Genomic DNA, 26,193 nt, shown 5'->3' with positions numbered 1-26,193 from the left:
CAAAAATACATTGCAAGAAAAGTGTGACCCATGTTGAGTCCTATAAATAAAGAAAAGAAATGCACCAAAGAAAAAAAGAGAACTGCAAAAGGTAGTGTTAGTCGTGTCCAAGCAAGTGAAAAAACAAAAGAAACTTCTGCTATTATTCAGCACACACACACACACACACACACACACACACAAACCACACACACACACACACACACACACACACACAAGAAGCAGAGCAGGTCACTGTGAAGCCAGCACAGGCACCTACAGAGCCACCCAGTGCCCTGTTAAGCATCCCTGAACCAGGACTTGAATCCAAGGTGCCACCCAGTGCTCCAGAAAGCACCAACAAGCCTGATCCCCCAGTTCCATCCAGTGTTCCAAAGATGCTCCTCAAGCTGCTCCTCTAGTGTTGGCCTTCCCCAGGCTGCTCCTGTAGTGCTTGTTATGAACCCCCCCTCCAAGTAGCTCCTCTAGTGCTGGCTCTGTTGAGCTGCTCCTCTAGTGCCTGCTCCCTGAGCTGATCCTCAAGCTGAACCTCCAGTGCTGGCTCTCAGAGAGCCCCACTCAGCCTGGCCTCCATCTCTGAACTAGCCCTTTCTTCTCTACTGATCTAGTCTTCAAGGTGAATATCTGGGGTTCTGTTCCTGGCTCTGGCTCTTGCCCTGTTCCTTTTCCCGCACCACTGGCTGCAGTTCTTTTCGCACCTATCCCCACTGCTAATCCAGACCCTGTACGAGTGAAATCTAACCGAAGTATATTCATATTTAAAGTTTTTAAGTTCATCTGAGTGATTAGAAACACTTAAATGGTCAGTCATGACTTCCATTTTACTGGGGAATATATATGAGATGAAACGCAGGCCAAATTCACTCAGTCATCCATCGTTATCAGAAGGACCAGAGAAAACAGCACTGATATATGACAAAAGGTGGTCGAGCTGCACAAATCAGGAAATAGCAAATCCCTTGAAATTTCCAACACTAGGGCTTTAATTAAGAAGTAGCTTCATATGTTAAGCATCTGCGTGGAAGAGGATGTATGTCTGTACTGACCCCACACACAATGAGGAGGATGGTTTGAGTGGACAAAGAGTCTTCAAGGGTCACAGATGGAGAATTGCAGACATTAGTTAGGTTTTGGGGTCACAATGTCTCCCAAACTGCAACCAAACACTACCAATATAACCACAATGTTGTTTGGGGGGCTGCTAGAAGAAGCCTCTGTTATCAAGAACAAACAAACACAAGTCAAACATCACTTGAACTTCCAGTGGGACTGTGGTTTATGATTAGATGAGATGTTTTTGGCAACAAACACCAGAATTGACTTAGAAAAGTGCACTACCTCATCCCCACGGTGAAGTATGGTGGTGGATCTGTGTCACTGTGGGGCTGTTTTTCTTCTGTTGGTCCTGGACAATTAATTCAGATACACTGTCACAGACTCCATCAAATAACAGCACACACAAAATAAAAACCTGACTGCCTCAGCCAGGAAGCTTAAACTGGGCCATAGTTTGGATCTTTCAGCAGGACAATGATCCAAAGCATGTCTTAAAATCAACAGAAACACAGTTCACTGACCACAGAATCAACAGTGTGCCATGGCCACCCCAGTCCCTTGAACTAAACCCCATAGAAAACCTGTGGGGCGAGCTGAAGAGGACAGTCTACAGTGCAGACCTTGGACTCTGAGGGTTCTGGGGAGGTTCTGTATGGTGGTCCCAGATCCATGTGTTGTCCAGTCTCAGTAAGCATTATAGAAGAAGACTTATCTTTGCAAAGGGAGGCTGTAGAAAGTGTTAAATGAAAGGGTGCCAATAATTGTGGCACACAAATGTTTTAGAAAAAAAAACGAGATTTTTTTATTATTGTACTTGAAATAAGTTAAATTAGGTTGGATTTTTGTTCATGTTTTTATTGAAAAAAGGGCTGTAAATGTTTTTTTACAGCCTGTTTTTCTCAAGTCTACCAGGGCTCCTAATATTCGTGGAGGGAACTGTTCTTGTCTCCTGATTATTCTGCAGAAAATAACAAGATGATGCAATTTCTTGTATATATTGTATGGTGCTATATTTTCCAGCTGTTGCTGACCGCAGCTATACATAAGCACGGCTTTTCTCTAACAGCTTGCTCTTTGACTCACATCCAACTCGCTCACTCCTCAGCTCACTCACACACACCCTGAGGTGGTTTGCAGCCCTGCCCTCTTTTTGGTAACAGGGTTACCAAACACATGACACTTTACTACTTCACTTTCACCAGCTTAAATGAGCTCAGGCCCAGAGAAGGTGGCAGCGTTTCTGGATCCTGTTTATATTTGGGTTCTTCTTTGTGTTTTAGAGTTTAACAGCGTTTGTGGATGCAGTGATGAACTGTGTTCACAGTCAGTGGTTTTCAGAAGTGTTTCTGAGCCCATGCAGTGATTTCCACTACAGGATCATGTCTGTTTTTAATGCAGTGCTGCCTGAGGGCCCAAAGATCACGGCCAGCAGATACTGGTGTTCAGCCTCGTCCCTCACAGACAGAGATTTCTCCAGATTCTCTGAGTCTTTAATGATATTCTGCACCGTAGACGATGGAAAGCAGAAGCTCTTTGCTGTTTTATGTTGAGAAACGTTCTTCTTGAGTTGTTGCTCAATTTGATGGTCCAGTCTTTCACAGAGTGGTGACCCCTCCTCATCTTCACTTCTGAAAGACTCCGCCTCTCTGAGATGCTCTTTATACCCAGTCACGTTACTGACCTGCTGCCAATCAAACTAATTAGTTGTGAGATGTTACACCAGGTGTTTGTTTTAGCATCACATAACTTTACTAGTCTTTTGTTGCTCTGCCCCAACTTTTTTGGGCATATATTTTTCAGATTTCAGTTTCATCATTTGATATGTTGTTTTTTCTATTTTCTGTTTGTTCCCCTCAATTAAATACAGGGTTTAAATGATTTGCACATCATTATATTCTGTTTTTATTAGCATTTTGCACAGTATCCCAATTTTTTTGGAAATGGGGTTTTATGTTTCTCATTACAGAGTCTTCCTATATAAGGTTTAGGTTCCCAAATGACCCTTTCATTGGTAGTTTTTTAAAGAACCTTTTTGTTTTGTGAAGGTAAATGTAAAGGTTGTGGGAAGAATTCATAAATAGCTGTAGACCCTTTACATATTATGTGAATGCCCCTTGAACTTTAGTAAACCAAGACTACTCAAAGAACCCTTTTAATACCTTTTAATATTATCACACAATGTAATATTTTACTTTAACAACTCGTACAGGCATGAAACTCTCCTGGAAACGTTTACACACTTCTGTCTGGTATTAAATGCACATTTAGCAATCAAACATCATGTATTTAGACAATCATAGGACAGTTACATTCTGGACATTCAAACATTCATTACATTACGGCTGGTAGAGCAACTACTTCTGAAATGGAGCCGGATAACAGCTGTTCCACAACAGCATACTGCCCTCTAGTGACCAGACTCATTTAGGATCTTTTACTGCCACTTCTGAGTCTGTGAAGAGTAGCCTGAGTAAAAGGGACAGGGGTCGGTCACAGTGGGGCCGTGTCATCCTGTATTGGACCTCATTCTAAAAGCACTCAGAGCTGAAACCCTCCCCAGAACTTTAATATGAGCGGGTGGAGCTGAACAGCTATTGGCTGACTAGGCGGATATATGTAAATGTGTTGATCTTGTGACATCATAGGAACGACGAACAGGCTGTTTTTGCTGTTTCCATGTATGGACTGCATGTTATGGGGAGTCAATGGTTTGTTTTGAAACTTGGCATTTTGACAATGTTTACGCATTACCTCAAACTCCTTTATTCTAAATCACTGTGAAATTTGTCTTTCCATTATAAGGGCCCTATAGCTGAAAGTAATTTGGGCACCCATGACTTCTTTTGTACTGTGGCCCCGAAGATCCTAGTATGAGTCAAACACAATAATTATTATAACAAATTATAAAAACATAATAATTCTGGGAAAATGTGACATTGCTAGAAAATCACAGTTTGGGCCAAAACGTGTAACATGTAAATGGAAGTAATATTTAAAAAGTCACTTTGGTACATTTTCATACAATCAACTTCAATAGTTTTACTTTTCACAGATGTATTTTTTCTTTTTAAGGCAAGAAGCATCAAACCAAACATCTGTGCCAAGCGATTCATTACCCAGAGCAGCACAGTTCTCTCCTGATTCGTCCTCCTGTCTCCAGTTATCAGGCTCGTGTTGTCCATCGATCCTCTTATACCAGAATCTGCATGAATAATAAAGAATTATTTTTCACTACAGTTTGTAGAATAATCCACTTACTAAAAAAATTCTCTGACCACGGTCATCATTGCATTGCTGGACATATAAAACTCCTGTAAAGCTAGACAAAAAGAATTATATGTGAGAGTGAACACGGCTCTTACGTCACTCCCGTCTCAGTCAGGGTCTGGTTGTTCACCCACATCCACTTTCCCTCAGTCTCCAAGTCATTCAGGCCGATCCAGTGAGTTTCATGAGCGTGTGAAGATAGAAAATCCTAATGTAAAGTAGAGATTATTTGATTTAATTTGAGTGCTCTTATAAGTAGGTTAAAGGGCCCATATGATTAAAATCAATAATACATAAGCATTGCTTGAAAATACACCATTCATTTCACATGGTCTATATGGTCCATGTAGGGGAATTAAGCTCTTTTTGAAATGTTTTTTAACTCATTGTGATGTCACAAAATCCAATTTATATACAGTATCTCACAAAAGTGAGTGCACCCCTCATATCACATTTCTGCCAATATTTTATTCTATCTTTTCATGGAACAAAACTATAGAAATGAAACTTGGATATAACTTAGTCAGCGTGCAGCTTGTACAGCAGAGCAGATTTACTGTCCTCTGAAAAGAACAACACACAGACATTAATGTCTAAACAGCTGGCAGCACAAGTGAGTCCACCTCACAGTGGACGTGTCCAGATTGTGCCCAGTTGTGTCATCGTCCCTCCCTGGCGTCATGTGACTCGTTAGATTTACAGGGTTCCAGGTGTGAATGGAGAGCAGGGCTGTTAAATTTGGTGTTTTGGGTGCAGTTCGCTCAGACTGACCACTGGATATTCAACACGACACCTCATGGTAAAGAATCTCTCAGGATGTGAGGAATAGAACTGTTGCTCTCCACAAAGACGCCTGGGCTATAAGAAGACTGGTAACACCCTGAAACTGAGCTGTAGCACGGTGGCCAATTTCATACAGCGGCTTTCCAGGACAGGTTCCACTCGGAACAGGCCTCGCCAGGGTCCACCAAAGAAGTTCACGTGTTCGGCATCATATCCAGAGGTTGGCTTAAAAAAAAAAAATAGACCCATGAGTGCTGCCAACATTGCTGCAGAGGTTAAAGAAGTGGGAGATCAACCTGTCAGCGCTCAGACCATATGCCTCAAGTTGGTCTGCATGGCCGTCATCCCAGAAGGAAGCATCTTCTGAAGCTGACGCACAAAAAAGCCCAGAAACAGTTCGCTGAAGACAAGCAGTCCAAGAACATGGATTACTGAAACCATGTCCTGTGGTCTGATGAGACCAAGATGAACTTGTTTGGCTCAGATGGTGTCCAAAATGTTTAGCAGTACCCTGATGAGGAGTCTCTTGCCTACAGTAAAGCATGGTGGTGGTAGCGTCATGGTCTGGAGCTACATGAGTGCTGCCGGCACTGTGGAGCTGCGATTCATCAGGGCAACATGAGTTCCAGCATGTACCGAGACGTTCTGAAGCAGAGCACGATCCCCTCCCTTCGGAAACTGAGCCGCAGGGCAGTTTTCCAACATAACGACCCCAAATACCTCCAAGATGACCACTGCCTTGCTGAAGGTAAAGGTGGTGGACTGGCCCAATTGAGCACCTGTGGGGCGTCCTCAGGCAGAAGGAGGAGCGCAAGGTCTCTAACATCCACCAGCTCAGTGACGTCATCATGGAGGAGTGGAAGAGGATTCCAGCAGCAGCCTGTGCAGCTCTGGTGAATTCCCTGCCCAAGAGGGTTCAGGCAGTGCTGGATAATAATGATATCGACACTGAGCCCAATCTGGACACGTCCACTGTGAGGTGGACTCACATGTGCTGCCAGCTATTTAGACATTAATGTCTGTGTGTTGTTCTTTTCAGAGGACAGTAAATCTGCACTGCTGTACAAGCTGCACACTGACCACTTTAACTTATATCAGAGTTTCAGTTCTACAGTGTCGTCATATTCCACAGGATGAGAGCATATGGACAGACGCTGCATAAATTACATAACAGCTTCATTCAAACAGTGAATAAAAAGGCAGGCAGGTTGAAAAATGTAATCTTGAGCTCCTGAATGGTAAGCAGGACTCACCTGTTCATCTCGGCTGGTTATTATAACCAGGTGACCTCCTTTCTCAGCACAGTAAGCTCTGCTCATGGTCCAGTTCAGTTTATCAGTAGAGAAGTAGTAGCACTTCACACCAAAAAGCCTCCATCCTTCTCCACACAGTGCACGCTGACACACTTAAATTCAGAGATAAACAATAACATATTAACAAAAGAGCTGCTATGAAAAGAGGATTAACATTTAATTCTAATCTGACCGTTTTATACATCATGGGTTTCTTATGGCCCTGAAGGTAATTTTTTTTTCTAAACCTGTGCCACGGTTAACACCAAAAACACCTCGGACTGTAACACCACTGACTATAACTCCGCTGACTGCAACACCGCTGACTCTAACACCACTGTTTGTAAAACCAATGACTGTAACACCGCTGACTGAACACCACTGACTATAACACCACTGACTGTAACACCACTGACTATACCACCGCTGACTCTAACACCACTGATTGTAAAACCACTGACTATAACACCACTGACTGTAACACCGTTGACTCTAACACCACTGATTGTAAAACCACTGACTGTAACACCGCTGACTGTAACACCACTGACTATACCACCGCTGACTCTAACACCACTGATTGTAAAACCACTGACTATAACACCACTGACTGTAACACCGTTGACTGTAACACCACTGATTGTAAAACCACTGACTATACCACCGCTGACTATAACACCGCTGACTGTGACACCACTGACTATACCACCGCTGACTCTAACACCACTGACTATAACACCACTGACACCACTGACTATAACACCACTGACTGTAACACCGCTGACTGTAACACCGCTGACTGTAACACCACTGACTATACCACCGCTGACTGTAACACCACTGACTATAACACCACTGACACCACTGACTATAACACCACTGACTATAACACCACTGACTGTAACACCGTTGACTGTAACACCACTGATTGTAAAACCACTGACTATACCACCGCTGACTATAACACCGCTGACTGTGACACCACTGACTATACCACCGCTGACTCTAACACCACTGACTATAACACCACTGACACCACTGACTATAACACCACTGACTGTAACACCGCTGACTGTAACACCGCTGACTGTAACACCACTGACTATACCACCGCTGACTGTAACAGCACTGACTATAACAGCACTGACTATACCACCGCTGACTGCAACACCACTGACTATACCACCGCTGACTGCAAAACCACTGACTATAACACCACTGACTATAACACAGCTGACTGTAACACTGCTGACTGTAACACCACTGATTGTAAAACCACTGACTATACCACCGCTGACTATAACACCGCTGACTGTGACACCACTGACTATACCACCGCTGACTCTAACACCACTGACTATAACACCACTGACACCACTGACTATAACACCACTGACTGTAACACCGCTGACTGTAACACCGCTGACTGTAACACCACTGACTATACCACCGCTGACTGTAACAGCACTGACTATAACAGCACTGACTATACCACCGCTGACTGCAACACCACTGACTATACCACCGCTGACTGCAAAACCACTGACTATAACACCACTGACTATAACACAGCTGACTGTAACACTGCTGACTGTAACACCACTGATTGTAAAACCACTGACTATAACACCACTGACTATAACACCTATATAACTGCGTGTTCTTTTCAAATAGTTCAGTCTTAGTTTCATCTGTCCACAAAACATTTCGCCAGTACCGTTGTGAAGTGTCAATGTGCTCTTTCGCAAACTTCAGGCATGCAGCAATGTTCTTTTTAGTAAGCAGCGGCTTCCTTCGTGGTGTCCTGCCATAGACACCCTGCTTGTTCAGAGTTTTACAAACTGTAGATTCATGAACACAGATGTTAGCCTGCATCAATGCCGCCTTCAAATCTTTGGCTGTCACTCGGGGTTGTTTCTTTACCTCATTGATAAGTCTCCGTTGTGCTCTTGGGGTCAATTTGACTGGGCGCCCACTTCTTGGCAGAGTAGCCACAGTCCCAAATTGTCTCCATTTGTAGATTGTTTGCCTTACTGGTGAATTTCTAAAGTCTTTGAAATTGCTTTGTAACCCTTTGCAGCTTTATGTAAAGCAACCATTTTTGATCGTAGATCCTTTGAAAGCTCTTTTTGGCGAGGCATGGCTTACATACGCATATCCTTCTTGTGTGGAGCAAACTCAAAAAGTCTAAGTGGTTTTTATCAGTCAAAGTAGCTCTAGTACACACCTCCAAACTCATTTTCTTAACAAGACTCCAGGTATGACTCCAATTAGCTTTTTTGAGATCATTAACTCAAGGGTTCACATACTTTATCCACTAGCACTATAATGTCTTCATTGTTGTTCTCAATAAAGATATGAAGGATAAAAAAGGTCACCTAGGTGTGACAAAGTGTGATCCATAATTACCCTTATGAAAATAAGAATAAAACAGGACTTCTCTACCCTACCTGGATCAGGGGTTACCGGGGCCCCACCCTGGAGCCAGGCCTGGGGGAGGGGCTCGCCAGCAAGCGTCTGGTGGCTGGGCTCATAATGCCCGGTCAGGCCCAGTCTGAAGGAGCTACATGAGTCCCCCCTTCCATCAACCCACCATCGATGGGAGGGGTAGTAGTAGGGGTTTGGTGCGTTGTGGATCGGGCAGTGTCCGAAGGCGTGGGCCTTGGCGTTCTGATCCTCGGTTGCTGAAACTGGCTTTTGGAACTTGGAACGTTACCTCACTGTCAGGGAAGGAGCCTGAGTTGGTGCTCGAGGTTGAGAGATACCGGCTAGATATAGTCGGGCTCACCTCAACACACAGCTTGGGCTCTGGGTCCAATCTCCTTGAGGGGTGCTGGACTTTATTCTTTTCTGGAGTTGCCCATGGTGAGAGGTGGCGGGCAGGTGTGGGCTTTCTCATAGCCCCTCGACTCGGTGCCTGTATGTTGGGGTTTTCTCCGGTGGACGAGAGGGTAGCTTCCCTAGGCCTTCGGGTTGGGGAACGGGTCCTGACTGTTGTCTGTGCTTATGCACCGAACAGCAGTTCAGAGTACCCAGCCTTCTTAGAGTCCTTGGGAAGGGTGCTTGAAAGTGCTCCTCCTGGAGACTCGATTGTCCTACTGGGGGACTTCAATGCTCACGTGGGCAATGACAGTGAGACCTGGAGGGGTGTGATTGGGAGGAATGGCCTCTCTGATCTGAACCCGAGTGGTGTTCAGTTTTTGGACTTCTGTGCAAACCACAGTTTGTCCATCACGAACACCATGTTCAAACACAAGAATGTCCATAAGTGCACATGGCACCAGGACACCCTAGGCCGCAGTTCAATGACTGACTTTGTAGTTGTGTCATTGGACTTGCGGCCATGTGTTTTGAACACTCGGGTAAAGAGAGGAGCTGAGCTGTCAACAGATCACCTGTCAGATTGATCTTCAACTCACACCTCCATCAGAACTTTGACCAGATATCGGGGGAGGTGAGGGACATTGACTCAGAATGGGCCATGTTCCACTCCTCTATTGTTGAAGTGGCTGACTGTAGCTGTGGCCGCAAGGTAGTTGGTGCCTGTCGGGACGGTAATCCTCGAACCCAGTTGTGGACACCCCAGGTGAGAGACACCGTCAAGCTGAAGAAGGAGTCCTACCGGGCATGGATGGCCTGTAGGACACCAGAGGCAGCTGGCAGGTATCGACAGGCCAAGCGATTTGTGGCTTCAGTCGTCACCAAGGCAAAAACCTGGGTGTGGGAGGAGTTTGGGGAGACCTTGGAAAGTGATTTTAAGCTGGCTACGAAAAGATTCTGGCAAACTGTCAGGCGACTCAGAAGGGGAAAGCAGTGTGCCACTAGCACTGTATATAGTGGAGATGGTGTGATGCTGACTTTGAGTGAAGATGTCATTGGGAGGTGGAAGGAATACTTTGAGGACCTTCTCAATGCCACCGACACGTTCTCCAGTGAGGAGGCAGAGTCTGGGGACACGGGAATAGGCTTGTCCATTACTGAGGCTGAAGTCGCTAAGGTAGTTAAAAAGCTCCTTGGTGGCAAGGCTGCAGGGGTAGATGAGATCCGCCCTGAGTTCCTCAAGGCTCTGGATGCTGTGGGGCTGTCTTGGCTGACATGCCTTTTCAACATTGCGTGGACATCAGGGGCAGTGCCAGATTCAGGAGGAGCAGTGAGGGTTCCGTCCTGGTCGTGGAACACTGGTCCAACTCTTCAACCCTCTCAAGGATTCTGGAGGGTTCATGGGAGTTTGCCCAACCAGTCCACATGTGCTTTGTGGATTTGGAGAGTTGGACTCCATCAGGGCTGCCCTTTGTCATTGATTCTATTCATAATTTTTATGGATAGAATTTCTAGGCGCAGTCAGGGGATGGAGGGTGTCCGGTTTAGTGAGCTCAAGCTGATGTTTGTGGATGATGTGGTCCTATTGGGGACATCAGGCCATGAACTTCAGCTTTCGCTGGATCGGTTTGTAGCCGAGTGTGAAGCGACCGTAATGAGAATCAGTACCTCCAAATCTGAGGCCCTGGTTCTCGGGCCGAAAAGGGTGGAGAGCCGTCTCTGGGTCTGGGATAAGCTCTTGCCTCAAGTGGAGGAGTTCAAGTATCTCGGGGTCTTGTTCACGAGTGATGGTACAAGGGAGCGGGAGATTGACAGGCGGATTGGTGCTGGGTCAGCAGTGATGCGGGCTCTTTACCGGTCTGTTGTGGTAAAGAAAGAGCTGAGCCATAAGGCAAGGCTCTCAATTTACTGGTCGATCTACGTTCCCACCCTCACCTATGGTCATGAGCTTTGGGTAATGACCGAAAGAATAAGATCTTGAATACAAGCGGCCGAAATGAGTTTCCTCCACAGGCTGTCTGGACTCTCCCTTAGAGATAGGGTGAGAAGTTCGGTCATCCGGGAGGGACTCGGAGTAGAGCCGCTGCTTCTCCACGTCGAGAGGAGCCAGCTGAGGTGGTTTGGAGGTGTCACAGGCAAGTCCACCCGGGAGGAGACCCCGGGGAAGACCCAGGACAAGCTGGCGTGACTATATTGCCCAGCTGGCCTGGGAGTGCCTTGGAATCCCCCCCTGGGGAGTTAGTGGAAGTGGCTGGGGAAAGGGAGGTCTGGGCCTCATTGCTTAGGATGCTGCCCCCACGACCTGAACCCCGGAGAAGCGGAAGATGATGGATGGATGGATGGATCAATGGATGGATGGATGGATGGATGGATGGATGGATGGATGGATGGATGGATGGAACATTATACTAACATAATTAAAATGATATTAAAGAGGAGAACCACTGCAATTAGACAAGGCTTCATGAGTCTTGCGGTACTTGAGCTTCAGTGCGTCATAGAGCTGCATTAAGCCTAATATTGGACTAAACTGCAGAGCCAGCAGTGAATCACCACTGAAAATCTATTCTTAGTCTAGGCTTAATGCTAGAACACATGTATCACAAACCACTTACCATCAGTGATGCGTTCCTGCACTGACAGTCTCTCTACAACGCTGCTGTACTGCTCACTTAATGCCTCATATGAGACGCCTTTATTGTGATCTGTTAATCAAAAAGAAGTAAATAGGAATAAACGTGAGTTTTATAATGCGCTGCATCAGCAAACCACTGACCAGACGAAACAGGAACCACTGTGTGACCAAACCATGAAGAACAGTGTGAACACCGTCTCTGTGTTTTTCAGGACGGTCCAGTGAGGGACGTAAATGACCGTAGTGCTACATTAGAGGGTGAAGCTGATACTCACACAGGATCCCCAGAACACAGAGCGCCACCAAAGCACAGAGCAGAAGGAGGCCGAGAGCAGCCAGGAGGAACTTCAGAGAGTCTTTAGAGGACAGAGGGTTCCTCTGCCTGACTGACTGGACAGAAACATCTGAGAGAAATCAGATAGTTAGCACCAGAGGTACAGTTACAGTCCTTTAACTGTACTTTTTTGAGCAGAACTGAACCACAGCACTTCTAATTTCAGTGCTCTTGGACAATTTGCATTTGTTTATTGTTCTTCTAAGTGAAAATAAGTTACACGTCCCCTACAGAGACACATTTCTACACATTTTAATAGACAATTTGCTGAATTTAACACTTTGGGGAAGAAATAAAACATAAAATATAACTTGTACAAAAGTTATTGCACATATTGGTGTTGTGGGTTTTATTTATTTCCAAATAATGTAAAATATTAACATATTTCTTTGTGCTCTCTGTAGAGGACATGTTAACTTATTTTCACCAGAAAATCAAAAGAACTAGTCATTTGCCCAGGGGTGTTCAAATTTTTTATACTATATAAGCAAATGATTGCCACAATAACTTCCCTCAACAGTCTTTCCACCCCGATTAGCTCGGACAATTCCTGACACAACATATGGACTCTAAGTAGTACAGTACTGATAGTAATATTAACATATCGCTGCTGCCGGAGCAAAACCTCGTATCTCCATTTTTGTCGTTTTATAGTTTTTGACGTAATTGGAAAATTCATGTAGTTCTTTACATTATATGTAAATTTCATGATGAAGGGACCAAATCAAATGACCCAAAATGACTCAGAAATACGTCTGGTTCCATTGACTTACGTTAAAAGTAAAGTAGGTTTTTTCCTTCTCCTGTAAAAAGCGATTTCTGAGACACAAGGTTTTGTTCCGACAGCAGCGATATGTGTAAACACATACACTGTGTTGCATTTTAATACTGATCAATCAGTCAGTAATCGTTACAACGATACATCTTGCAACCATAGTTGAACCTGGCAATCAACGACTAATAGACCAACTCAAAACATCATGAATGATTAAAAAAAATATATTTCTAAACAAAACCACATGACTAACTAACGCATAACCACCTGAAGGTGCTTCTACCTGTTGAAACACGGCGTCTTTCATTTCCCGAAGTTTTGGAGAGTTCATATTCAACATTTCCATAGACCTGTTCCATCATATCAGCTTCACTACACACCGCTGGACCAGACAGACTCACACCAAGAACTGTAAAGAATACGTTTTTCTACTGAAACAGGAAGTGTGCCACCAAAGATCTTGAAGTGGTAATCATGTACAGCTTGATAAAAAAAAACAAAAATACATTGCAAGAAAAGTGTGACCCATGTTGAGTCCTATAAATAAAGAAAAGAAATGCACCAAAGAAAAAAAGAGAACTGCAAAAGGTAGTGTTAGTCGTGTCCAAGCAAGTGAAAAAACAAAAGAAACTTCTGCTATTATTCAGCACACACACACACACACACACACACACACACACACACAAACACACACACACACACACACACACACACACACACACAAGCAGCAGAGCAGGCCACTGTGAAGCCAGCACAGGCACCTACAGAGCCACCCAGTGCCCTGTTAAGCATCCCTGAACCAGGACTTGAATCCAAGGTGCCACCCAGTGCTCCAGAAAGCACCAACAAGCCTGATCCCCCAGTTCCATCCAGTGTTCCAAAGATGCTCCTCAAGCTGCTCCTCTAGTGTTGGCCTTCCCCAGGCTGCTCCTGTAGTGCTTGTTATGAACCCCCCCTCCAAGTAGCTCCTCTAGTGCTGGCTCTGTTGATCTGCTCCTCTAGTGCCTGCTCCCTGAGCTGATCCTCAAGCTGAACCTCCAGTGCTGGCTCTCAGAGAGCCCCACTCAGCCTGGCCTCCATCTCTGAACTAGCCCTTTCTTCTCTACTGATCTAGTCTTCAAGGTGAATATCTGGGGTTCTGTTCCTGGCTCTGGCTCTTGCCCTGTTCCTTTTCCCGCACCACTGGCTGCAGTTCTTTTCGCACCTATCCCCACTGCTAATCCAGACCCTGTACGAGTGAAATCTAACCGAAGTATATTCATATTTAAAGTTTTTAAGTTCATCTGAGTGATTAGAAACACTTAAATGGTCAGTCATGACTTCCATTTTACTGGGGAATATATATGAGATGAAACGCAGGCCAAATTCACTCAGTCATCCATCGTTATCAGAAGGACCAGAGAAAACAGCACTGATATATGACAAAAGGTGGTCGAGCTGCACAAATCAGGAAATAGCAAATCCCTTGAAATTTCCAACACTAGGGCTTTAATTAAGAAGTAGCTTCATATGTTAAGCATCTGCGTGGAAGAGGATGTATGTCTGTACTGACCCCACACACAATGAGGAGGATGGTTTGAGTGGACAAAGAGTCTTCAAGGGTCACAGATGGAGAATTGCAGACATTAGTTAGGTTTTGGGGTCACAATGTCTCCCAAACTGCAACCAAACACTACCTATATAACCACAATGTTGTTTGGGGGGCTGCTAGAAGAAGCCTCTGTTATCAAGAACAAACAAACACAAGTCAAACATCACTTGAACTTCCAGTGGGACTGTGGTTTATGATTAGATGAGATGTTTTTGGCAACAAACACCAGAATTGACTTAGAAAAGTGCACTACCTCATCCCCACGGTGAAGTATGGTGGTGGATCTGTGTCACTGTGGGGCTGTTTTTCTTCTGTTGGTCCTGGACAATTAATTCAGATACACTGTCACAGACTCCATCAAATAACAGCACACACAAAATAAAAACCTGACTGCCTCAGCCAGGAAGCTTAAACTGGGCCATAGTTTGGATCTTTCAGCAGGACAATGATCCAAAGCATGTCTTAAAATCAACAGAAACACAGTTCACTGACCACAGAATCAACAGTGTGCCATGGCCACCCCAGTCCCTTGAACTAAACCCCATAGAAAACCTGTGGGGCGAGCTGAAGAGGACAGTCTACAGTGCAGACCTTGGACTCTGAGGGTTCTGGGGAGGTTCTGTATGGTGGTCCCAGATCCATGTGTTGTCCAGTCTCAGTAAGCATTATAGAAGAAGACTTATCTTTGCAAAGGGAGGCTGTAGAAAGTGTTAAATGAAAGGGTGCCAATAGTTGTGGCAGACAAATATTTTAGAAAAAAAAACGAGATTTTTTTATTATTGTACTTGAAATAAGTTAAATTAGGTTGGATTTTTGTTCATATTTTTATTGAAAAAAGGCTGTAAATGTTTTTTTACAGCCTGTTTTTCTCAAGTCTACCAGGGCTCCTAATATTCGTGGAGGGAACTGTTCTTGTCTCCTGATTATTCTGCAGAAAATAACAAGATGATGCAATTTCTTGTATATATTGTATGGTGCTATATTTTCCAGCTGTTGCTGACCGCAGCTATACATAAGCACGGCTTTTCTCTAACAGCTTGCTCTTTGACTCACATCCAACTCGCTCACTCCTCAGCTCACTCACACACACCCTGAGGTGGTTTGCAGCCCTGCCCTCTTTTTGGTAACAGGGTTACCAAACACATGACACTTTACTACTTCACTTTCACCAGCTTAAATGAGCTCAGGCCCAGAGAAGGTGGCAGCGTTTCTGGATCCTGTTTATATTTGGGTTCTTCTTTGTGTTTTAGAGTTTAACAGCGTTTGTGGATGCAGTGATGAACTGTGTTCACAGTCAGTGGTTTTCAGAAGTGTTTCTGAGCCCATGCAGTGATTTCCACTACAGAATCATGTCTGTTTTTAATGCAGTGCTGCCTGAGGGCCCAAAGATCACGGCCAGCAGATACTGGTGTTCAGCCTCGTCCCTCACAGACAGAGATTTCTCCAGATTCTCTGAGTCTTTAATGATGTTCTGCACCGTAGATGATGAAAAGCAGAAGCTCTTTGCTGTTTTATGTTGAGAAACGTTTTTCTTGAGTTGTTGCTCAATTTGATGGTGCCGTCTTTCACAGAGCGACCCTGTTCACCTCTACTTCTGAAAGACTCCGCCTCTCTGAGATGCTCTTTATACCCAGTCATGTTACTGACCTGCTGCTAATCAAACTAATTAGTTGTGAGATGTTACACCAGGTGTTTGTTTTAGCATCACATAACTTTACTAGTCTTTTGTTGCTCTGCCCCAACTTTTTTGGGCATATATTTTTCAGATTTCAGTTTCATCATTTGATATTTTGTTTTTTCTATTTTCTGTTTGTTCCCCTCAATTAAATACAGGGTTTAAATGATTTGCACATCATTATATTCTGTTTTTATTAGCATTTTGCACAGTATCCCAATTTTTTTGGAAATGGGGTTTTATGTTTCTCATTACAGAGTCTTCCTATATAAGGTTTAGGTTCCCAAATGACCCTTTCATTGGTAGTTTTTTAAAGAACCATTTTGTTTTGTGAAGGTAAATGTAAAGGTTGTGGGAAGAATTCATAAATAGCTGTAGACCCTTTACATATTATGTGAATGCCCCTTGAACTTTAGTAAACCAAGACTACTCAAAGAACCCTTTTAATACCTTTTAATATTATCACACAATGTAATATTTTACTTTAACAACTCGTACAGGCATGAAACTCTCCTGGAAACGTTTACACACTTCTGTCTGGTATTAAATGCACATTTAGCAATCAAACATCATGTATTTAGACAATCATAGGACAGTTACATTCTGGACATTCAAACATTCATTACATTACGGCTGGTAGAGCAACTACTTCTGAAATGGAGCCGGATAACAGCTGTTCCACAACAGCATACTGCCCTCTAGTGACCAGACTCATTTAGGATCTTACTGCCACTTCTGAGTCTGTGAACAGTAGCCTGAGTAAAAGGGTCAGGGGTCGGTCACAGTGGGGCCATGTCATCCTGTATTGGACCTCATTCTAAAAGCACTCAGAGCTGAAACCCTCCCCAGAACTTTAATATGAGCGGGTGGAGCTGAACAGCTATTGGCTGACTAGGCGGATATATGTAAATGTGTTGATCTTGTGACATCATAGGAACGACGAACAGGCTGTTTTTGCTGTTTCCATGTATGGACTGCATGTTATGGGGAGTCAATGGTTTGTTTTGAAACTTGGCATTTTGACAATGTTTACGCATTACCTCAAACTCCTTTATTCTAAATCACTGTGAAATTTGTCTTTCCATTATACGGGCCCTTTAGCTGAAAGTAATTTGGGCACCCATGACTTCTTTTGTACTGTGGCCCCGAAGATCCTAGTATGAGTCAAACACAATAATTATTATAACAAATTATAAAAACATAATAATTCTGGGAAAATGTGACATTGCTAGAAAATCACAGTTTGGGCCAAAACGTGTAACATGTAAATGGAAGTAATATTTAAAAAGTCACTTTGGTACATTTTCATACAATCAACTTCAATAGTTTTACTTTTCACAGATGTATTTTTTCTTTTTAAGGCAAGAAGCATCAAACCAAACATCTGTGCCAAGCGATTCATTACCCAGAGCAGCACAGTTCTCTCCTGATTCGTCCTCCTGTCTCCAGTTATCAGGCTCGTGTTGTTCATCGGTCCTCTTATACCAGAATCTGCATGAATAATAAAGAATTATTTTTCACTACAGTTTGTAGAATAATCTACTTACTAAAATATTCTCTGACCACGGTCATCATTGCATTGCTGGACATATAAAACTCCTGTAAAGCTAGACAAAAAGAATTATATGTGAGAGTGAACACGGCTCTTACGTCACTCCCGTCTCAGTCAGGGTCTGGTTGTTCACCCACATCCACTTTCCCTCAGTCTCCAAGTCATTCAGGCCGATCCAGTGAGTTTCATGAGCGTGTGAAGATAGAAAATCCTAATGTAAAGTAGAGATTATTTGATTTAATTTGAGTGCTCTTATAAGTAGGTTAAAGGGCCCATATCATTAAAATCAATAATACATAAGCATTGCTTGAAAATACACCATTCATTTCACATGGTCTATATGGTCCATGTAGGGGAATTAAGCTCTTTTTGAAATGTTTTTTAACTCATTGTGATGTCACAAAATCCAATTTATATACAGTATCTCACAAAAGTGAGTGCACCCCTCATATCACATTTCTGCCAATATTTTATTCTATCATTTCATGGAACAAAACTATAGAAATGAAACTTGGATATAACTTAGTCAGCGTGCAGCTTGTACAGCAGAGCAGATTTACTGTCCTCTGAAAAGAACAACACACAGACATTAATGTCTAAATAGCTGGCAGCACAAGTGAGTCCACCTCACAGTGGACGTGTCCAGATTGTGTCCAGATTGTGCCCAATTGTGTCGTCGTCCCTCCCTGGCGTCATGTGACTCGTTAGATTTACAGGGTTCCAGGTGTGAACGGGGAGCAGGGCTGTTAAGTTTGGTGTTTTGGGTGCAATTCTCTCAGACTGACCACTGGATATTCAACACGACACCTCATGGTAAAGAATCTCTCAGGATGTGAGGAATAGAACTGTTGCTGTCCACAAAGACGCCTGGGCTATAAGAAGACTGGTAACACCCTGAAACTGAGCTGTAGCACGGTGGCCAATTTCATAAAGCGGCTTTCCAGGACAGGTTCCACTCGGAGCAGGCCTCGCCAGAGTCCACCAAAGAAGTTCATGTGTTCGGCATTATATCCAGAGGTTGGCTTAAAAAAATAGATGCATCAGTGCTGCCAGCATTGCTGCAGAGGTTAAAGAAGTGGGAGGTCAGCCTTTCAGCACTCAGACCATATGCCTCAAGTTGGTCTGCATGGCCGTCATCCCAGAAGGAAGCATCTTCTGAAGCTGACGCACAAAAAAGCCCAGAAACAGTTCGCTGAAGACAAGCAGTCCAAGAACATGGATTACTGAAACAATGTCCTGTGGTCTGATGAGACCAAGATAAACTTGTTTGGCTCAGATGGTGTCCAAAATGTTTAGCAGTACCCTGATGAGGAGTCTCTTGCCTACAGTAAAGCATGGTGGTGGTAGTGTCATGGTCTGGAGCTACATGAATTCTGCTGGCACTGGGAGCTGTGGTTCATTGAGGGCAACATGAGTTCCAGCATGTACCGAGACGTTCTGAAGCAGAGCACGATCCCCTCCCTTCGGAAACTGAGCCGCAGGGCAGTTTTCCAACATAACGACCCTAAACACCTCCAAGATGACCACTGCCTTGGTAAAGGTGGTGGACTGGCCCAATTGAGCACCTGTGAGGCGTCCTCAGGCAGAAGGAGGAGCACAAGGTCTCTAACATCCACCAGCTCAGTGACGTCATCATGGAGGAGTGGAAGAGGATTCCAGCAGCAGCCTGTGCAGCTCTGGTGAATTCCATGCCCAAGAGGGTTCAGGCAGTGCTGGATAATAATGGTGGTCACACTAAATATTGACACTGAGCCCAATCTGGACACGTTCACTGTGAGGTGGACTCACTTGTGCTGCCAGCTGTTTAGACATTAATGTCTGTGTGTTGTTCTTTTCAGAGGACAGTAAATCTGCACTGCTGTACAAGCTGCACACTGACCACTTTAACTTATATCAGAGTTTCAGTTCTACAGTGTCGTCATATTCCACAGGATGAGAGCATATGGACAGACGCTGCATAAATTACATAACAGCTTCATTCAAACAGTGAATAAAAAGGCAGGCAGGTTGAAAAATGTAATCTTGAGCTCCTGAATGGTAAGCAGGACTCACCTGTTCATCTCGGCTGGTTATTATAACCAGGTGACCTCCTGTCTCAGCACAGTAAGCTCTGCTCATGATCCAGTTCAGTTTATCAGTAGAGAAGTAGTAGCACTTCACACCAAAAAGCCTCCATCCTTCTCCACACAGTGCACGCTGACACACTTAAATTCAGAGATAAACAATAACATATTAACAAAAGAGCTGCTATGAAAAGAGGATTAACATTTAATTCTAATCTGACCGTTTTATCCATCATGGGTTTCTTATGGCCCTGAAGGTAATTTTTTTTTCTAAACCTGTGCCAGGTTGAACACCAAAAACCCCTCAGACTGTAACACCACTGACTATAACTCCGCTGACTGCAACACCGCTGACTCTAACACCACTGTTTGTAAAACCACTGACTATAACACCACTGACTGTAACACCGCTGACTGTAACACCGCTGACTATAACTCCGGTGACTGCAACACCGCTGTCTCTAACACCACTGATTGTAACAACACTGACTATAACACCACTGACTGTAACACCGCTGACTATAACTCCGCTGACTGCAACACCGCTGACTCTAACACCACTGACTATAACACCGCTGATTGTAACACCACTGACTATACCACTGCTGACTCTAACACCACTGATTGTAAAACCACTGACTGTAACACCGCTGACTATAACTCCGCTGACTGTAACACCACTGACTATAACACCACTGACTATAACACCACTGACTAACACCACTGATTGTAAAACCACTGACTATAACACCGCAGACTGTAACAACGCTGACTGTAACACCACTGACTGTAACACCACTGACTATAACACCACTGACTATAACCCCGCTGACTGTAACACTGCTGACTGTAACACCGCTGATTGTAAAACAACTGACTATAACACTGCTGACCGTAACACCACTGACTATAACACTGCTGACTGTAACACCACTGATTGTAAAACCACTGACTATAACACAGCTGACTGTAACACCGCTGACTGTAACAACACTGACTGTAACACCACTGATTGTAAAACCACTGACTATAACACCGCTGACTGTAACACTGCTGACTATAACACCACTGACTGTAACACTGCTGACTGTAACACCACTGACTGTAACACCGCTGACTATACCACCGCTGACTGTAACACCACTGACTGTAACACTGCTGACTGTAACACCACTGACTGTAACACCGCTGACACCACTGACTATAACACCACTGACTATAACACAGCTGACTACAACACTGCTGACTATAACACCACTGACTGTAAAACCACTGACTATAACACCACTGACTATAACACCTATATAACATTTTAATATATATATATATATATATATATATATATATATACACACACACATGGCAAACTGGTCCTAGGTGACAGGTCACCCAGGTGTGACAAAGTGTGATCCATAATTACCCTTATGAAAATAAGAATAAAACAGGACTTCTCTACCCTGCCTGGATCAGGGGTTACCGGGGCCCCACCCTGGAGCCAGGCCTGGGGGAGGGGCTCGCCAGCAAGTGTCTGGTGGCTGGGCATTTACTCATAATGCCCGGTCAAGCCCAGTCTGAAGGAGCTACATGAGTCCCCCCTTCCATCAACCCACTATCGATGGGAGGGGCAGTAGTAGGGGTTCGGTGCATTGTGGATCGGGCAATGTCCGAAGGCGTAGGCCTTGGCGTTCTGATCCTCGGCTGCTGAAACTGGCTTTTGGAACTTGGAACGTTACCTCACTGGTGGGAAAGGAGCCTGAGTTGGTGCGCGAGGTTGAGAGATACCGGCTAGATATAGTCGGGCTCACCTCAACACACAGCTTGGGCTCTGGGTCCAATCTCCTTGAGAGGGGCTGGACTTTATTCTTTTCTGGAGTTGCCCATGGTGAGAGGTGGCGGGCAGGTGTGGGCTTTCTCATAGCCCCTCGACTCGGTGCCTGTATGTTGGGGTTTTCCCCGGTGGACGAGAGGGTAGCTTCCCTACGCCTTCGGGTTGGGGAACGGGTCTTGACTGTTGTCTGTGCTTATGCACCGAACAGCAGTTCAGAGTACCCAGCCTTCTTAGAGTCCTTGGGAAGGATGCTTGAAAGTGCTCCTCCTGGAGACTCGATTGTCCTACTGGGGGACTTCAATGCTCACTTGGGCAATGACAGTGAGACCTGGAGGGGTGTGATTGGGAGGAATTGCCTCTCTGATCTGAACTCAAGTGGTGTTCAGCTTTGGACTTCTGTGCAAACCACAGTTTGTCCATCACAAACACCATGTTCAAACACAAGAATGTCCATAAGTGCACATGGCACCAGGACACCCTAGGCCGCAGTTCAATGATTGACTTTGTAGTCGTGTCATCGGACTTGCGGCCATGTGTTTTGGACACTCGGGTAAAGAGAGGAGCTGAGCTGTCAGATCACCTGTCAGATTGATCTTCAACTCACACCTCCATCAGAACTTTGACCAGATATCAGGGGAGGTGAGGGACATTGACTCAGAATGGGCCATGTTCCACTCCTCTATTGTTGAAGTGGCTGACTGTAGCTGTGGCCGCAAGGTAGTTGGTGCCTGTCGGGATGGTAATCCTCGAACTCTGTTGTGGACACCCCAGGTGAGAGACACCGTCAAGCTGAAGAAGGAGTCCTACCGGGCATGGATGGCCTGTAGGACACCAGAGGCAGCTGGCAGGTATCGACAGGCCAAGCGATTTGTGGCTTCAGTCGTCACCAAGGCAAAAACCTGGGTGTGGGAGGAGTTTGGGGAGACCTTGGAAAGTGACTAGGTCGGCTACGAAAAGATTCTGGCAAACTGTCAGGCGACTCAGAAGGGGAAAGCAGTGTGCCACTAGCACTGTATATAGTGGAGATGGTGTGATGCTGACTTTGACTGAAGATGTCATTGGGAGGTGGAAGGAATACTTTGAGGACCTTCTCAATCCCACCAATACGTTCTCCAGTGAGGAGGCAGAGTCTGGAGACACGGGAATTAGGTTGTCCATTACTGAGGCTGAAGTCGCTAAGGTAGTTAAAAAGCTCCTTGGTGGTGAGGCTCCAGGGGTGGATGAGATCCGCCCTGAGTTCCTCAAGGCTCTGGATGTTGTGGGGCTGTCTTGGCTGACACGCCTTTTCAACATTGCGTGGACATCGGGGGTGGTGCCACTGGATTGGCAGACTGGGGTGGTGGTGCCTCTTTTTAAAAAGGGGGACCGGAGGGTGTGTTCCAACTACAGGGGAATCACACTCCTCAGCCTCCCTGGTAAGGTCTATGCAGGGATACTGGAGAAGAGAGTCCGGCTTATAGTCGAACCTTGGATTCAGGAGGAGCAGTGCGGGTTCCGCCCTGGTCATGGAACACTGGTCCAACTCTTCACCCTCTCAAGGATTCTGGAGGGTTCATGGGAGTTTGCCCAACCAGTCCACATGTGCTTTGTGGATTTGGAGAGTTGGACTCCATCAGGGCTGCCCTTTGTCATCGATTCTATTCATAATTTTCATGGATAGAATTTCTAGGCACAGTCAGGGCATGGAGGGGGTCCGGTTTGGTGACCTCAAGCTGCTGTTTGTGGATGATGTGGTCCTATTGGGGACATCAGGCCATGAACTTCAGCTTTCGCTGGATCGGTTTGTAGCCGAGTGTGAAGCGACCGTAATGAGAATCAGTACCTCTAAATCTGAGGCCATGGTTCTCGGGCCGAAAAGGGTGGAGAGCCCTCTCTGGGTCTGGGATAAGCTCTTGCCTCAGTGGAGGAGTTCAAGTATCTCGGGGTCTTGTTCATGAGTGATGGTACAAGGGAGCGGGAGATTGACAGGCGGATCGGTGCTGGGTCAGCAGTGATGCAGGCTCTTTACCGGTCTGTTGTGGTAAAGAAAGAGCTGAGCCATAAGGCAAGGCTCCCGATTTGCGGTACTTGAGCTTCAGTGCGTCATAGAGCTGCATTAAGCCTAGTATTGGACTAAACTGCAGAGCCAGCAGTGAATCACCACTGAAAATCTATTCTTAGTCTAGGCTTAATGCTAGAACACATGTATCACAAACCACTTACCATCAGTGATGCGTTCCTGCACTGACAGTCTCTCTACAACGCTGCTGTACTGCTCACTTAATGCCTCATATGAGACGCCTTTATTGTGATCTGTTAATCAAAAAGAAGCAAATAGGAATAAACGTGAGTTTTATAATGCGCTGCATCAGCAAACCACTGACCAGACGAAACAGGAACCACTGTGTGACCAAACCATGAAGAACAGTGTGAACACCGTCTCTGTGTTTTTCAGGACGGTCCAGTGAGGGACGTAAATGACCGTAGTGCTACATTAGAGGGTGAAGCTGATACTCACACAGGATCCCCAGAACACAGAGCGCCACCAAAGCACAGAGCAGAAGGAGGCCGAGAGCAGCAGTTAGAGCTTCTTTATGAGAAGGATGGTTCTTCTCTCTGATTGGCCAGCCAGAGCGGTCAGATACATCTGAGAGAAATTAGACAGTTATTTCAACCTCATAACACATCACAACACACTTAAGCTTTGATTTATGATGATTGTGCTGAACTGGTTCAAAATCAGAGTGAAAACATATTTTACTACCTTAGACTGAAGTCCTTTTGCTTTGAGTGACCCTGTACCGTAATTATGTTTATGATTGAACAGTCCATTTTACTTCTAATAAAACAATCATTGTGCCCAAACTCCTTTATTTGTCTCAGTAGTGACTGTTTCAGTACTGACACAGCCAGTACATGACTGGTAAACACAGCTTTGAACAGCTGTGCCCACATATAATCATATTTTTCATGATGACACACGAAAGTACTTTTTTTGCAAAAAAATGATAAATTTTTTAATTTTGAATTAGTAATTCTTAATGTTCCACACTGATTTTCAGACTTTGCGACACATTTCATTCAAGCCAATGTGATCTAACTGCTCACTATAGTGGTTGGTTAGTGTAGTGGGTAACACCTCTGCCTTCTACACTGTAGACTGGGATTCAGTCCCCTGTCTGGGCAAACACCCTACACTATACCAATAAGGGTCCTTGGGCAAGACTCCTAACACCACCTTGGCCTTCCTGTGTAAATTGATCAAATTGTAAGTCGCTCTGGATAAGAGCGTCAGTCAAATGCCGTAAATGTCAATGAGGCCATGAGGGACAGGGATGCAGCCTCACTTCCTGCTCTAAAATACAGGGGCATGGCTAAAATAAGGCTCCACCTATGGACTAAAGCTGTGCTCTGGTAGTGGTGTGGGCATTTTTTGAATAAAGTATATATATATTTTTTTAAATAATGAATCTGAATCCTTCAACTTCACTTTAAAACAAATCAAAAAGACTTTAAAAACAACACAGAAACTAACACCACGCAATAGAAAGTGTTTACATTTTTTTGCGTATTACTATCTCAGTTAATGCCCTGGGTTAAAAAGATCATAACATAATCTATGTAAATGTCTCAGGTCTGAATATGTCACTGTTTTTAAAGTAGTTCTTCGCTATAGGATTGCAGTTTGAACTACATTCAGTTTAATGGTTGATGGAGCACAGTAACAGCAGTCATAGGCTAAATATGGTGCATACTTTACTACTAATAACTCAATGATCAATATTATCATGTAACGTATCACACAGTAACCAAATGTCTTAAATTGATTTAACACATCATGAATGAAGCTCAAGATTATCAATAACACACCAATATGGCAAATTAATAAATAAATCAAAAACAAACAACTCTTCTGGCTAAATGTACCTGTTGAATCATGATGCGTTTTATCTCCAGATGCTTCGAAAAGCTCGTACTCCATTTTCATAAGATTCGCTCCACACCACTGCTCCAAACTTCCTCATATCAGAAAATGTGGAGAACATTTATTTATACCCAGATGGGCAGGAAACATCAAAATCACTTGTTTTCCACTGAAAAGACAGGAAGTGCTCTACAGCACACACACACTTTCTAATCCACTTCTCCCTCAGGGTCGCGGGGGTGCTGGAGTCTATCCCAGCAGTCATCGGGCAGAAGGCAGGGTACACCCTGGCCAGTCCATCGCAGGGCAGACAGACATACACAGTCACACCTAGGGGCAATTTACCATGTCCAAACGACTGCATGTCTTTGGACTGTGGGAGGAAACCCACGCAGACATGGGGAGAACATGCAAAGTCCACAGAGAGGACCCTGGTCACCCGGCCGGGGAATCAAACCCAGGCCCTTCTTGTTTTGAGGCGACAGCTGCACCCAGTGTGAAGGAGTGAAGCTGATGTGAGACACTAAATACAATGTATTATAGCAAAATGATTCTCATATTTAGCTATGTGCAGAATCAGTCATGTGTATCTTATGCGTTCCCCAACAACCTGTTTCT

The 26,193-nt window shown here is 44.6% G+C and overlaps 2 protein-coding genes across 2 annotated transcripts; both read right to left on the bottom strand.

Moving 5' to 3' along the window:
* Positions 1–3,235: 3,235 nt before the first annotated feature.
* On the bottom strand, positions 3,236–13,321 carry LOC119262560 (CD209 antigen-like protein E). The gene is made up of 6 exons (XM_037535351.1): positions 13,246–13,321; positions 12,129–12,257; positions 11,834–11,923; positions 6,360–6,511; positions 4,419–4,531; positions 3,236–4,258 (listed from the first exon to the last, which is right to left on the bottom strand). The coding sequence occupies exons 1-6, from the start codon at positions 13,319–13,321 to the stop codon at positions 4,096–4,098; spliced, it is 723 nt and encodes a 240-aa protein (XP_037391248.1). The 3' UTR covers positions 3,236–4,095.
* Positions 13,322–16,698: 3,377 nt separating this feature from the next.
* LOC108413160 (CD209 antigen-like protein E) lies at positions 16,699–25,651 on the bottom strand. Its single transcript, XM_017685535.2, has 6 exons — positions 25,578–25,651; positions 24,169–24,297; positions 23,874–23,963; positions 19,833–19,984; positions 17,879–17,991; positions 16,699–17,719 (listed from the first exon to the last, which is right to left on the bottom strand). Exons 1-6 carry the CDS (start codon positions 25,636–25,638, stop codon positions 17,557–17,559), a joined length of 708 nt encoding a protein of 235 aa, XP_017541024.2. The 5' UTR covers positions 25,639–25,651; the 3' UTR covers positions 16,699–17,556.
* Positions 25,652–26,193: the final 542 nt, after the last annotated feature.

The sequence above is a fragment of the Pygocentrus nattereri genome, chromosome 27 (genome assembly GCF_015220715.1).
Source record: "Pygocentrus nattereri isolate fPygNat1 chromosome 27, fPygNat1.pri, whole genome shotgun sequence".
In the NCBI taxonomy this organism is placed as follows: Eukaryota; Metazoa; Chordata; class Actinopteri; order Characiformes; family Serrasalmidae; genus Pygocentrus; species Pygocentrus nattereri.
This window is presented reverse-complemented; position numbering and strand designations above follow the sequence as displayed.